At 33.7% G+C, this 15,533-nt stretch overlaps 2 protein-coding genes and 1 long non-coding RNA gene across 5 annotated transcripts; 2 read left to right on the top strand and 1 right to left on the bottom strand.

The window, feature by feature from the left end:
• LOC119066288 (zinc finger protein 652-like) lies at positions 1-1,477 on the top strand. Its single transcript, XM_037168657.1, has 2 exons — positions 1-527; positions 717-1,477. Exons 1-2 carry the CDS (start codon positions 149-151, stop codon positions 1,292-1,294), a joined length of 957 nt encoding a protein of 318 aa, XP_037024552.1. The 5' UTR covers positions 1-148; the 3' UTR covers positions 1,295-1,477.
• Positions 1,478-5,493: 4,016 nt separating this feature from the next.
• Positions 5,494-12,758, top strand: LOC119066285 (ELAV-like protein 3). 3 transcript variants are annotated; one of them, XM_037168653.1, is made up of 9 exons: positions 5,494-6,018; positions 8,445-8,808; positions 8,870-8,973; positions 9,378-9,531; positions 9,927-9,965; positions 11,199-11,433; positions 11,507-11,604; positions 11,670-11,737; positions 11,837-12,758. In XM_037168653.1, the coding sequence occupies exons 2-9, from the start codon at positions 8,625-8,627 to the stop codon at positions 11,996-11,998; spliced, it is 1,044 nt and encodes a 347-aa protein (XP_037024548.1). In that variant the 5' UTR covers positions 5,494-6,018; positions 8,445-8,624; the 3' UTR covers positions 11,999-12,758. The 3 variants fall into 3 exon arrangements, with proteins under 3 accessions (XP_037024548.1, XP_037024549.1, XP_037024550.1); XM_037168654.1 differs by having other exon boundaries at positions 5,513-6,018; positions 11,855-12,758; XM_037168655.1 differs by lacking the exon at positions 9,927-9,965 and having other exon boundaries at positions 5,514-6,018.
• Positions 12,759-15,094: 2,336 nt separating this feature from the next.
• On the bottom strand, positions 15,095-15,533 carry LOC119066286. The gene is made up of 2 exons (XR_005085727.1): positions 15,418-15,533; positions 15,095-15,367 (listed from the first exon to the last, which is right to left on the bottom strand). It is a non-coding gene; the product is annotated as an uncharacterized LOC119066286 (long non-coding RNA).

Here is a 15,533-nt window from a genome sequence, read left to right as displayed (position 1 = left end):
TAGAAATGACACCGACGTGACAAAACTGACAAAAATACTTTTCTAAGTGAGAAACTCGTTCTGAAAAAGTGACATATTTCAACTGTGAGTCTTAATAGTAGAGCTAAGTTGTGTATTCTGAAAACGTCTGCAAAACCAAAATGAGTTCATGCAGTCAGCTGTAATTTTATTTTGCACATTACATTACACAATAATGGACGAAGACCACAGACTAAAATGTGGTAAGATGCTACAACTCGAATCAGGACAAATAATCTTTTTATGTAAGATTTGCTCTGGTGAGTTCATTTCATTAGGGCTGTTCGTTCGTCATCACAGAATGATACACGGTGCTATCCAATTGCAACCATTGCAACAAAAAAACACATGTGAGGCTACTCGATGGCAACCATCGCCTCAAACAGTGACACATGGTGCTGTCAAATTGCAATCATTGCAACAAAAAATTACACATGGGGCTACTCGATTACCACAATTGACTCAAACAGTGACACATAGCGCTGTCAAATTGCAACCATTGCAACAAAAAATGACAAGTGGAGCAATAAAATTGAAACCACTGCAACTAAAGACAACACTTGGGACTACCCGACTCCAACCATCGCCTCAAACAGTTACACATGCTACTGTCAAATTGCAACAAAAAATCAGATATGGGGCTATCCCAATGCAACCATTGAACCATCGAATAGTGACACAAGGTGCTGTCCAACCAACAATTGCAGGATCCTTAACAGAAAAAAAATATCCACTCGTGGTTATTAAACGTTCTGTTCCACCGGCAACTCAAACAACATCGGCTAAAAAAAGTGCTCCGATCCCGCCATACAGCTCTGACAGAGACGAAACAATTTCGTTTAGAAAATTACTCGGCTACAAGTCGCCGCAAGAGGAAACGCAACTCCGGAAGGAGTTCGATACAGAGATTCATAGAGACACATGCAAACCAAAAGCTCGAATCAAATGCGATTACTGTTCGAAAACCTACCTTTCCGCCGGAGGATTAAGAATTCACATGCACCGTCATCACAAATTAAACATTCCGTTTTTATGCGACGCATGTCCAAAAGCATTTAACCTGCCTTCCGAATTGACATTGCACCGACTTACCCACGGCATCGAAAGAAACATTTTGTGCGACTTCTGCGATCAACAGTTTTTAACGAAATACCAAAGAGGTATCCATGTGAAGTGTGACCATGCGAATGAAACGTATCGCTGCACAGTATGCTTTTTTGATAGCAAAGTACTTGGGGTCGTACGACGTCATCAATCTTTGGCACATGGTATTTGAACTCAATTGGTGGCGATCAATTTTTATTTTGTATACAAATGTTCTACTTTGAGTTGTAGTGATTTTGAATAATTAATGATTAAGAACTTAAACTAAAAGAGCCGGTTGAATCGGCGGTTTTAAAATATTGAATTGTTAAACTGATTTTTCATACGTTAAAATAAAAGAGCAAAGTCAAACGTTTAGCTTGTCGTTTAAATCCAATTATTATCAGAAAATTACCCAGGGAGTGGAAAAACAGGATAAGTAGGAAAATTTTCTGGTTTTCTCGCCAATGGCTACAGTTGTATGTACAAACAGTATTTCCTTCAAAATTAAATATTTTGTTTCATCAATACATTTATATGGACATATCGCACACCATTTTTGAATCAAAACATCCAAAGATATGCTTGATAAACTAGTGAAAGACACGCTGTTTTGCTTGCATCCTCGCCAATAGCTACTGATCGACTCACAAGAATTTCCTAAAATTTTGTTAGTTGGATTCGTCTTTCCTGTTTTTCACTAGCTATTCAAGCATGCAACATATCTGAATGTTTTCGCTCTAACATCGTGTGCGCTACATCAAATGAGAGGTATTGACGAGACGAAAGTTATTTGTTAACCAAGCAGAGAAAATAGAAAATTTCACCAAGAGCGAAAGTTCGCTCAATGTGAAATTTCCTATTTTTCCCCGAGGTGAACAAAGCTTTTCATGCTTGCGTTTTGCGAAAATCCGCATTTTTGTCCACTTTGAAGAAAAAAAATAGCTTGTTCTGGTATTCAGTCATTTTAAGTAAGAAAATCTTCATTTTCGATTTTCTCCACCCAATATGGCTGAATCAGCCATTTTTAGGGAGAAAATCAATATTTTCTCACATAAAATGGCGCCTATCAGAATGACAACAAAACGTCATTTTCACAACCCTTTATTTATAGTGCACAAAATAAGCATCGCTAGCACGTTGTCGCGACTCAACTGGTCAAGTCAAGTCTCCAGAACAGTGTTTCTGTTTCGTTTTGCTGTTTTTCATTTGTTTTTCAAGTATATCTCTGGATGTTTTGATTCAAAAATGGTGTGCGATATGTCAACTGAAAGGTATTGATAAGACTATTTCTGTTTTCCCGCACCTCCGTATCGGTCGAAGTTTTTTTTTTAAACGATGAAAAAGTACATTTAGACTTTTAGAAGAAAAAATTGTTCTATTAAACATCTCGAAAACCTTCAGTTGATTTTATATCGTAATTTCACAAAGGGTTTTGATCACCACATTATGCGCTGTCGCATGTACACTTTTGTCTACCTCCTACGCTATATTTTATTGAGGGTGGTAAGTTCATCAAACGAATTTTGAACGCTTATTAAAACACATAATGGTTCTGAAATATAACAGAAATGATTGTTGATTCCGTTCGCTACTATGACAATCTAGGCATACTAATACATGATTCCCGCATTTCGCATCCAAAAATCTGTTATTTTATCTGCAACTGAAATTTCGAACCAAAAACAACTTTCCGATTCGGCACTTTGTATGAACACAAAATGCAAAGCTTTTTTGACACTCCATACGTAACACCTTCCAAACGAAAGCTTTCGAATGCAAGAGGTAAGGAATTTCCTTTTTTTTCATTTCATGAACGCATGCTCCTTTTTCGAACACACACATACTTCCAAACAAAAGGGAATAGTCAAACTATGTGAATTGTTGATTTTTTTTTTCTTCTTTATTTTTTGTTTTATACCATCCATATGGCAACCCTTGTCTAGGCCGAAAATTTACCCTGGTTGTCCCCAATACATCCTCATTTAGTTCTCGCACTCTCTGATAACCAGTTGTGTTTTTGAGTTGTCCGTAGTTTTATGTAAAGATCTTTCCGAAAAAAGAAAAGAAAATTGCATAAAAGTTACCACGTTTTTCTTTTGTTTCCCGTGGGATTTACATTGCATTTTAATAGAATTTGATAATATCGTCGACTCGAAGTTGTAAGGGAAAAAGTGGAAAAGATTAATTTTAGGTGGTTCGGTAGCGATAAATACGCACACAAAAGCCGCACAATTTACACAATTCGCGTATACCTATTATTTTGTACTCGACATCGTCTTTTGTGTTATCGATTTGCTTTGGAAAAGAAATAAAAATCTTAAAGTAAAGTGTTTTAGTAGTGTGATGTACAAGTGTTAAACATTTTTCTGTTCGTCGTAATTACAACCGTTGATTTGCTGTGCAATTTGGATCTATCGAACCGAATGTTGGATTGGTAATTGTGAAAACATTTTCCTTCACAGTTTTTTTTTGTTTTCCTTTATTCTACGCCCATCTATTTGACGATCCGATTTTCCATTGTAGATTAAAGGTACAGAATTTTAATTGAGAGTGGGTGTTCTCTTATATTATACCGGTGCCGCCTAGACATAGCCAGTTTTTTTTTATTTCCAACTGTTCCACTTTTTATTATGCAAACTGTGATGAATGAAAATCTATTCTATCAGAGCTTTTATGGAGTAATAGCACACATCACACAGAGCTATTTTATAAACCAGCATAGCTCGAATATTTCGCTTTCAGTTTGCTATACAGTTAGATAATTCCATTCAATTTAATCTTCGTATTTTTCTTTTCGAACGCTGAATGTAATCTAATTTGGATTTATTGTGGCAAATCCTGTTGAGGGATGTTGAACTCGTATACCGACACAGCTAAAAGCTTAGTAGTTTAAGTATAATAGGAAAAATTATTGTCAACTCGGCAGTTTATGGCAAAACAAGTAGAACAATTTCAATGATTAGTCTCTTCGTTCAGCCGGAATCGATATTGATTATGTGATGAATTAACTTTTTTTGTAGTATAGCAATATGGTTGCACCTTGGTGATGTCTCCTCTGTCATAAACATAAAATACATGTTTCAGACAAAAATAGTATGAGTTCCGATGTCACCTTTGTAATGAAACATTGAAAGAATCGATCGCATTAGACTGATGAACGAATGTCAATATAGGGAAATGCATTGATAAACCATTTAAGAGTAAAGGTGGTTCTATCAGTAGTTTGAGATTATTGACAAAAGTATTCTAACCCTCACTGAGCTGATTTGAAATCTTAGTGATAGAGTTATGAGAGTAAACGAACTGAAGGGTATGAAAATTCGCACACAGGATAAGATGTATACAAATTCAGAATCTATGACTTCAAAATCTAAAGATGAGTCAATGTGGAACTCATAGAATTTCTTAAGAAGAGAAAAACTTATAACTGCATGACATTCTGGATAAAAAGTTTCGCGAAAATTGACTATTATTCGTTTAATGAGTAATTTTCAACAAAAGGACATTTTAGACAGTGGACATTGCTCACTTTTGTCGATGATGTAGCTTACCAGATGATTTAGATGTCTGATTTAGATGACCATAGATCTAATTGCAGTAAATATGATTATGGAGTACAATCAATTCGACGGTACAATAACATCATTCCATAAATGAGTTCGTGATTTTTCTTTCGGAAGATTCGAAAATTATGAATTTTAAATGAGAATTGTTCACACCCCACATATGTAACCTGTTACGGACGGTTTTTATCTGTTTATCGACAACAACCTAATGAATAAGCAAAAAGCTCTGCCTGATGTTGTCTTAGATAGCAAAACGGTTGTTCAAGAAAATGAAGTAAGAGATTTGAAATCAATCTCTTAACTTAAGTCAAATGTTGTTACAGACTCGACGGTAAAACTCTCTGATAGGCTTACCGTATGTGAATGATTTCATAAACGAAATTGCATTTTATATGTGTAATCATGATTTGCTGTGCTGAGAGGATGATGGAGAATATTTTGTATCGGAAATTAGTTTAGAAGGAAATTGTTTGTAATCGACATAATGGCATAAAAACAATTTGACTTTTACAGCCTTACCGGTGTACATAATATACAACCATGTATACGTACTAATAAACCATTCATCGTTCCACATTCTCTGTATACATAAATTTTGCCCCACTGACTGAACACCATCATACACAAAATTTATTTTCCCCGATTTCTCCTCTTTATAATATGGAAAAAAGTTTAGAAAATCTTGATGCATTTTACTCACATCGCCCGTATTCGGAAAATTTCGAATTTTCCAAAAGAAAATTCGTGTGGTTCGGTTTCGTGTTGGTTTTTTTGTATTATTTTCTCTCACATTTTGCATGTGAATCTGAAAAATCCTCATTTTATTTCGTTCTGTTGAGTGAAACGAGTCGAATAACACTTTTTTTTCGTTCTCATAAATTAATTTTTTTTATTTTTTTATTTTTCTTTAGTTTTTGATTTCTTTTTTGTTTTTGTGTTTCCTATAAATTTTCTAATTTCATCGGCCACCTAATTTCTCGATATTTTCCGTTTTAAAAATATCATTTTATTATTATACGAATTTATTGTGTTTGAGCTGGATTTTATTTTCAATTTATCCAATATCGACTACGCATATTACTATACACGGTAGAACGGTTGTTCGGATATTTTCAAGTTTTCTTTTTCATTATTATAATTTGGAAAGTGATTCGAGTATTGAAACGTTTACCTGAATGAAGTGCAATTCCCGGCTAGAGAAAAAAAAAATTGGTTCATGAATTCAACTAAAACTAAATGATGTGGAGCTGTGTTTTTTCAATTGGATAGATAACAGACTATTTAGCTAGAGAGAAAGAGATAATTTATTTTTATACAAAAAGAAAATATTTTTGCGATTAAAAATAGGGTGAGTGAGTTACTGGTATAATACAATTATACTACACATACATAAAACGCACGTTTTTTTAACGATATATAGAAGAACCACCATAGCGGAATTTCGAATATCTCATTCTGAATAATATTATTCATCTTGACATGATGAACGAAACACTTATATGAATGTCTAAACATTTATGAAGAAGAAAAGAAGAAAAAAAAATGATGTGAATATGAGTGGTGTACAAGACTTGGTTTTGTCTGTGAAATTTTGTGTTTTTTTTTTCGGTTATATTTCTATTTTTAGATGAATAATAAAAATAGAAAATTTATTATTATAAATTAGTTTACATACCAAAAAAAAAATATATTCAATTTTCAAACAATTTTCTTAAGTGTTATATCTTTTTTGATGATTTTTATTTTCGGATGAACATTTTTTTTATGGAATTAAGGAGATTTTCTCTTCGATGATGTGAATGAGTCTTGTTGGTTTATGGATTGGTTCTATAATTAAAATGCTCGTCTCTATAGTCATCAATTGCAAATTACACGAGGGGGAAATGAATCGAAATAAAAAGAATTTTTCTTTTACTTACAGTTCAACCAAATTTGTATGTAACTTTCAGCTGTTTTATCAGCTGGTCGACTCTTACAAACATACTGCTTATACGGTTTTATCCGGGCCTGGACCGGCCATACTGTGAATTCGGGCAATTCCCGAAGGGCCTTTTAGATGAACATTTTTAATTGGGTCTTTAAGTTCTATGTAGCCCCCGAGGTGTATACACCAATAGATGAGATAAAGTTTCATGTTGTAGAAAAATCATATAGATGTAGAACTACAGGAAAAAGGAATAAAATTTCAGCCTAAATTTCCTTCAGCTGATTCACCACGGCAGCATAAAATAGACCAGGCAGAAGTGGATGATTTGACGAGGAACCTGATATATCATATTCCGTGTGACTTGTGAAAACATTAATTTTATTCCTTGATTATTGATCTGAATTTTGTATAGTGAAACAGAAAATATTGGCGAATTAATTGAAGTCTTATTTTGTTGTGTTTTGGGGTGCAGGACAAATTACATGCTCATTCTGATTGTACCCAAATTACTGAACCAAACTTCTTGAAGACGCTGAGTGTTGTTTGCAGTGGTTTATAATTGAGAAACCGGAAAAGTTTAACTCTAAAAATGTTGGCATCTGTATCATTTTGCTCCTGCCTGGTTTATTTTATTCTGCCGTGGATTTACTCCTTCTTAAGAATTCAAACGAAACTGGTTATACATGTTTTACGGTTTTACCACGCGCGTGTGTTGTTAAATCCGTATTAAAACTCATAAACAGTTTTGTTTGTGTGACTGAACCAGCTGAAGTAAACTTATGCTGAAAGTTGATAGCCCTTTCCTGTATTTAAAAACGAAATTTCGGTAATCACAGGTCAGGTGACTTCTATCATCTCGCTGCATTTATGTTGTTTCAAAAAGTTCCGTATCGTTTGATTGTCGATCCCTTGGATTAGATATACTAACACTAAAACTTCGACCTAAAACCAAGGTCGTAAGAGAACTTAACCAACGCACTTCAAGCAAAAGTGCTATTAATGACAGCTGCCAAATAGTTTTGTATGAAATTTTTACCCCACTCTTTTTACAGTGTAAAATTTTGTATGGAACACTGTCAACTTTCAGTACCCTATTTTGCTTGAAGTGCGTTGACTTAATCTCTTCTTTCAGAACCTTCTCTAAAACTACAATTTCAATTTTCAAAAATACCTACAAAGCGACTAGTACGACGCATAAGTAGAAAAGATTTTTTTTTTAAATGGATCAATTATAGTTTGTGCTAGTTTCATGTTCTAATAATCCCTCAGCGGCATCTTTTTTATGAAAATCTTGAAATTAGACACTCATTTAGCAATATGGTAGAATTTTATGAACTTTTTAATGTTGTATCGTGATACATCGCCTTCACTTCGTCTGTTTAATAAGACAATTATCCTCTTCCTCAATCGTGACGCCATTCGTGAATAAATTACGGTACACATAATTTCTAAAAAATGCTTTTCAAAAATGTGGTGCGTCAATTACTCGTATGGAAAATTCCATCGCGTTTATGAACGAGTTTGTGAAGAATTCATTATGTCGATTTAGAGGTATAGATGTGTTTAGGATGTCTGCTGACCAATCATTCCCCTTAATGCACCATTAGATGGAATCCGGTTTTCACAACAATAGATTGGACCATTTTCAATGCCATTCATATTAATGTCATTGGCTATAAGAAAATGACAGCTCTATTCAAAACATTGATAACATAAAATATCGCACTATCGATAATCCTTCTATTGCAAGATCAAGAGGGTGTTGGTATAGTAATAATCAAAAGTACCCCCACCACACAACAGTAGCGTCAGTCAATACATTGTTTTTTTTCGTGTATTTTTTTCAGATGTATTTACAAGTCATTTTATAAAAAAAAAATCAACACGTGACGCCAGTATTATTCGAATCGGAAGTTGGTGAACTTTGGAGAGCACAAACTGAGAAGACTACTAGCAATCAAAAAACCTCAAAAAGTTTCTTCTTTTTTTTTTAAACAAAGTAAAAGTAATCAAAAAGTGTGATAAAAATGACGAGTGGAATCGTTGAAGCTCAACAAAATGGAAACGGTAGCACCAACGGCCAGGAAGAGTCCAAAACAAACTTAATCGTAAATTATCTTCCGCAAACCATGACACAAGAGGAGATACGATTACTGTTCTCGAGCATTGGCGAAGTAGAGAGTTGCAAGCTCATTCGGGATAAAGTGACAGGTTGAAATTGTGTTTTATTTTGTGTGTGCAAGTTGGACTGATTCGAATGTTTCTTGAACAGGACAAAGCTTAGGCTATGGCTTTGTGAATTACAGTCGAGCGGATGATGCTGACAAAGCGATTAACACCCTGAATGGCTTACGACTTCAGAATAAAACTATTAAGGTGAGTTGATTCTAAAACACAAATTTCGTTTCATAACCTCTACGAAAATCCCGTTTTGGTTGTAGCCCCTGACGATACAGAATAATGTCAGCATCGACAATGGGTTGAATCAACGCCCTTCAAGCTATGATCATAATCGACAGCTGCCTATTTAGTATGAATTGGTTTTTACAGTGTGACACTGTCAAGTTTCAATACCTTGTTTAGAGTGACACTCATGCTTGAAGTGCGTTGGTTGAATCGGAAATTCATGTGCGGTCTTTGATAACGTTCATTCTAATTTCTTATAAATTGGAAATGTCAAATCTATGCATCGGTCATGGGTCATGTCGACAAAAGACTGTTTCCACTTTAATCGGTGGCTTGCGAAACCTTCTTTTGATCGACTGATTTTTAATTTGTAGGTTTCCTTTGCTCGTCCAAGTTCCGAAGCGATAAAAGGAGCAAACCTATACGTTTCCGGTTTACCAAAAAATATGACCCAACCCGATTTGGAATCATTGTTCGCACCATACGGACGAATCATAACATCGCGAATTCTGTGCGATAACATAACAGGTATGTATGGCAATTTCGGTTCATATGCTTTTCACTTTTCGTTTGAAAACAATTTATTTTTCGAGTCAATGACCGAATGGTCAGTAGCCAAAAAATAATAAAAAATTTAATTTTCTGGATTTTTTCTATCTTGGTGAAAGTTGAAAGAATTTTATTCTCTTGGAACTTTTTAATCACATTACTTCCAAACTGTATACTGAAACGATTCACCATTACACAACCAAATTTTTTATTATTTTTTGATAATCAAAAAAATGAAATTGGAAAAGTTTTTGTTAAAAAAAAAAAAAATCCGCAAATTTGCTAATTTAATTTGAAATTTATTTTCTTTTCAATTTTTATGTTGAGTGGAAGTTTAAACACATAAAAATATTACTTTTTCACTTCATTTCAAGTACAACATATCGTTACTGCAGGTGGAATTGATATAACGGGTATGTACCCTTCATGTAACAATGAGTGGTGATAATAACAACGTAACACATTTAATATAATCGACACATTCTCTAATAATTTCGGATTATAATTCTGATCGAAAGAAAAGAAAAAGTTAATTGGAAACTATCCAAGCCATGAAATGGCTACCATCGAAATAGGTGAAAGTAATTTCCCCGAACTTGTCAAAATTTTTTGAGCCAATCGTTGAAACCAACCAAGTCAATTGGCTAGAACCTTAGTTTCATCTTCAGCAAACCAGTACAAAGAATCGCTTTCCTAACTAGGCCTATGTCAGTAGTTGACTTGTGTATGTCGAATGTATGATACACTATCCGATTATGGTATGTGAAATCCAGATACGCAAATGCTGGTGCGTCAGTGCTACTGGTAAAATTGAAAGTTATTGCTCGGTTCGAATAATTTTTTGGAGTTTAATCTTACTTCACATCCACTTCAATTTGACATAAGCTCATAAATTGGTCAATCTGAGTTTTTAAAGTCATTTGACAAAGATTTTACAAGATTTTACAAAGATCTGACATGAATTCGACTGAGATTCGATTCCAATCAATTTTCCCGTGATTTTATCGCCTACAACATTATCTACTGCACCTCATACTCAAGTTAATTAAAAAAAAAATTGCCTGACATCGTCTCCGACTACCAATTCATTTTGAGTCGAATTTCCGCTCCCTAATGTATATACTTCCACTGTCTAGTCCCCTTTTCCCAAACAATTATCAGTATTCTTGTGTCAACATTAACCTTATAATCAGTCATGTTTCATTGCGATAACAGAGAATCGATTGCTTGATTGTGATAAGAACGAATCGATTTTCTGATAAACTGACAACAATATTAGCTAGTAGCAAGTAGTTCGAAAACTCACACGTATTGCCCCACGAAGAACTTGATAATAATTTAATGAATCAATTAATGATGTTTGTCAGGCTTACTACAATTAGGTGTCACAACGTTTAATCATTTCCCTCTTACCACAAAACGTTTCTCAATTAAACAAAACTGTGCAGTCTATGAGTGTTGACTGATACTGAAGAATCATTACATATAAGGAATCCCCTATCAAAGTCCAGAAAATTATTTTCATTTCCCAATTGATTAACTCATCATTTATGTTCCATTAAAAAAAAACATTTTTCTCATCTTAAAAAAGAAGAAACCGAAAAGACCGAAGTGTACTCAACCAACCTTTCCGTTCCAAATTAAAGGCTTATCCAAAGGCGTGGGTTTCATCCGATTCGATCAGCGATGTGAAGCGGAAAAGGCAATCAAGGAGCTCAACGGTACAATTCCGAAAAATTCAACCGAACCGATTACCGTCAAATTTGCAAACAATCCGAGCAACAACAAGGCCATGGCCCCATTAGCCGCTTATTTAACGCCACAAACTGTTCGACGCTTTGCTGGTCCGATTCATCATCATGCAACGGGTGGTCGTTTCAGGTATGATTAGACTTGCGGGTGCAGATATGTCATTTCGGTAGCTAAACCATAAATGATTCCATGAAAACTATAGATATTCCCCATTGACTGGTGATATACTAGCCAATGCCATTATGCCTGGTACATCAATCAACAGTTCTAGCGGTTGGTGCATATTTGTGTACAATTTAGGTAATTTTGTGTTGTGGACATAGTGTCGTGATTCGGAGATTTTAATGATCAACAAAATATTGTAGCCCCCGAAACCGAAGAAAATGTTCTGTGGCAATTATTCGGTCCGTTCGGTGCCGTTCAGTCAGTTAAGGTAAGTGTTCAACCAAAGCAAAACATTTCTGTTAAGATATGAATTCGGAAGGATAATGTCTTTGTTAACGCTGGCGAATTTTTGTTCTTTTTGTAAAAGGTTATTCGTGATTTACAGACGAACAAGTGCAAGGGCTACGGATTTGTTACAATGAGTAACTATGAAGATGCGCTGGTTGCGATTAACTCATTAAACAAATATGTACTCGGTAATCGGGAGCTTCAGGTTAGCTTTAAGACAAACAAAACTAAGGGTCAGTAAGGTGGATCCGTTAGGTTTTAATTTATGATAAACAAAAGAAAAATATTTTGTTTTTCCTTTGATGTCTCTTTAATTATACTATAAATATTGATTCGTTTACAATTTCTTTTTCTTTTTGAGTTGTAGTTTGTCAATTATTTTTTTTGGTTTTCTTTTTTGGACGTAATATGTAAGGTGATTTTTATGTGTTTTGACTAAAAATTATAGAAAAATTTACACAACAAGAGAACAAAATAATTCACAAGAAATCTTCGTCTTGCAATGAGAGAAAGAGAGAGAAACTAAAGAGAACAATTTAGTCTAAAATAATGATAAAAAATCAAACACCATAACACCATAATCGTGATGTACAAAAAATGTAAGAAAAGTGTTTACAAAAAAAAAACGGGAAAAAATTTCGTGAACAATTTGAAGAGACAAACACCGAAGTAAGAAATTTAAAAAAAGAAAGAAAAAAAAAGGAAAATGAAAATAACAAAACGAGAATTAGACAACATTTACAAAGTAAATTTAGATGTATTTTAATGACAAACAAAGTTGTACTTGCTAAATAAGGGAAGAAAGATCATTTTAAAAGTACGAACCGAAAATATCCCACAAACACATCGGTTCGGTTGGAAAATATTATATTCCGTTCTAGTAAAACAAAAGAACAGGAAAACAGAAGAAATTATTAAGAAAACGAAAAAACACACAGCAAAACTGTTCGAAATGTGTTCAGATTTAAAGTAAGGATTTTATATTCTTGAATATTTAAAAATGCTAAAATTGCCAACCGGAGCAAAAAAACTCCTCGAAACGATTGGGAATTTTTCTTTCCGTTTTTTTTTTCTCTCACGTTTTGTATTTCATATTAACATCAAACTTTAATTTAATTACAAAAATTGTTCATTTATTATTCAATTATTATCGGTTTAATGTTAAAAAGTCTTGGCTTCTCCATTTTTTTCACTTCTTTTCTACATTGAGTAAATTTTCGTTAACCCAAATCATATATTATGTTAGGATTTTGAATTTTCTTTCAGTTTTAGTTTTGTTTAAAATTATTTGGATTTTTTTTTGTTCAATAAACTTATCTTTTTGTTGTAAACTAATTAACCGAATCTTTGATTTTTATTTCTTATTTGTTTGAAATGGGTCAACACAACTTGTATAAACAAGTCTTAAGGATGAAAGTTCTTGGTATGCAGGGTCTATTTTCGAGAATTGAAGTTCTTGAAATTCTCGAAATTGAAAATTTGTTAGAAATTTCCAGAATTTCAGGTCTCGAAAATAGGCCATTGGGACATAAAACTGAACTACAATCTATAAATGTAATGCAGTTTGTTCATGGTTATAGGACAGCATTCATACACGGACGAAGTCAAAAATCTGTTTGACCTTTAAATAAAAAAGCCCTTGAATGTGAACACCAATGAACGACTCTATTCATCTATTAATCTAAAACGATTAATTTTTTAATGAAATATGTCGGAGTCTTTTTGAACGTCTATGCCGATTGAACTTAGGTGTCTTAGGTGGTTAAAACTGAATGTACGTAGCCGAAACGATGAGGCCAAAACTACTGGAATGGAAAGTTTGGACTTTTGTATCTCATACGATGTGAACTTAGGAAAGTTTTTTCAAACCTTCGTAAGCCGTACAACATGTATGTCACTATGGTGTTTTGATTCTTCTATGGATACGAAGTACAATGTATCTATATTTGTTGAAGTTGTTACCGGAATGGGTTTTTTACTGTAACAATGTCAGAAAATATTCCACTAAATCTCAATTCGATTACATCGCATCACTCAAATGTAATAGGTTTTTGTATTACATTTATATTACATTACATTGTAGACTACAATGTCAACGCTCCATTTTTTGTAAACAGACTTCACTGCTATGAGATTTCAAGTAGTCTTGTATTTAAGGACCAAAATACGTCGAAAGGATATTTAACAAAGTGAAGTTATTTCACAAGAAAATAGATCGCGAAATGAAACAGTAAAAACAAATATTGTGGCGCCTGACTCCACAGTCCAACGACGGTTAATCGTACATAAATATTCACGAGAAATTCCTGTTCTACTTCGATCTGAATTCGCTGAACAAAGTAAGGAATTTGTTCGTTCGAGCCACCGGTTGGCAGTGTTTTTTTTTTGAAGTGGTATGTAATACCCCCTAAAAACCCGAGCTTCCAGCTACGTAATAAACCTATACTTAACGAGCTAATCTATTGTGAGAGCAATGACATTGGCAGTCTAATCCATTTAAGTGAATAATAAAGTTTCGTATGCGGCACAACAAACCCAATAGATACTTAGATGTTGTATTCGTCGCTATCATCCATAGAAATTCATCCAAATCCGTGCTGTTACACCGATAGATATTTTAAATAACATAGGTCGACGCAACATAAGCGGAAAGCCTGCAACGTTAAATAAATCAACATAAGGGGCAGTCTAAGACCTATGAGTGAATAAGTTACTAAGGAAAGAGCAGAATATGACTGCTAAAAGCATAATGACAGAATATGGGAAAATTCTTTATAAGTTGCTTAAGTGTGAATATTTTAGCTGATACACCCAATTTGTGAGGACCACAGACTTGAGTAACTTTTTTTATCAAAATATTTTCTGTTTTTCTTCATTTAATCATAATCATTACAACAGCTACCCATTTTCAGTTTCAAATGTAAAATTCTCCGCGACAACCAGAGTTTTCTTTGGTATTGTCCGACCGACATTTATATAAAGAAATATGTTGGCAGTAGAAGTAAGTTTTTATACAAATAAATGAAGGTGGATATAGGAAAAGTTCGGAAATAAAAAAAAACTAGAAAAATTAAAGTTAAAATGCAGTAAGTGCAAAAAAAAATATGACATTCGTTTTAAACGAATAGATTAAGTCTAAAACAGTATTAAACAAAATGAAGAAAAATTAAATAAATATGACGACAAAGTTGGTTGTGCAAAACTCCCGGAGCGAGAGTTTAAAAATATATCGCCGGCAAAGAAATACTATAAATGAAATTTGGATAAAATATGAAAAGAAAAACAAACAAAAACTAATTCACAAGACGGTTAGGAAGGAAATGAACATTTTTTTTACAATTTATTAGTAAAAATTGTTAGTTTGAGTTTTATGTAAACAAAATCCATTCAGAGTAAAATACACGACTGTGTTACGCCGCACAAGTTTCAAGTGAACATCAAACGTTTTCCGGATTGATACACGACAATTATACATTCTTTCGTGTATCCAAAGTTAGTTATGTTTTCCATAGATGAAACATGTTCAATTAGTAGAGCAGCATTCGTAATTCGTCATATTCATTATGCCAGCATTGCTATCAAAATATAGGCTCCCAAAAGCGAAGGGTACCTTCAAATCAAACTTTCTCTAATTCATTCAAGCAACATTTATTTCAGCACCTGTTATCGACTGCAACGACTAAAATAAGCGATGGCCTCCGATTAGTGTCTTTTTATATAGTAAAATGTTTGTTAAAACGAATGAAGTAAAATTTTTCCCATCAAAGACAAGGCTA

The sequence above is a fragment of the Bradysia coprophila genome, chromosome IV (assembly GCF_014529535.1).
Source record: "Bradysia coprophila strain Holo2 chromosome IV, BU_Bcop_v1, whole genome shotgun sequence".
NCBI lineage: Eukaryota > Metazoa > Arthropoda > Insecta > Diptera > Sciaridae > Bradysia > Bradysia coprophila.
Note: the sequence above shows the minus strand (reverse complement) of the source record. Positions and strands in the feature narration are given on the sequence as shown.

Coding starts and splice junctions, on each gene's coding strand:
- LOC119066288 (XM_037168657.1), top strand. CDS start 149: ATGCAGTCAGCTGTAATTTTATTTTGCACATTACATTACACAATAATG. Junction 528..716: donor ATTGCAACCATTGCAACAAA/AAATGACAAGTG, acceptor CTGTCCAACCAA/CAATTGCAGGATCCTTAACA.
- LOC119066285 (XM_037168653.1), top strand. CDS start 8,625: ATGACGAGTGGAATCGTTGAAGCTCAACAAAATGGAAACGGTAGCACC. Junction 8,974..9,377: donor TTCAGAATAAAACTATTAAG/GTGAGTTGATTC, acceptor TTTAATTTGTAG/GTTTCCTTTGCTCGTCCAAG. Junction 9,966..11,198: donor AGGTGGAATTGATATAACGG/GTATGTACCCTT, acceptor TCCAAATTAAAG/GCTTATCCAAAGGCGTGGGT.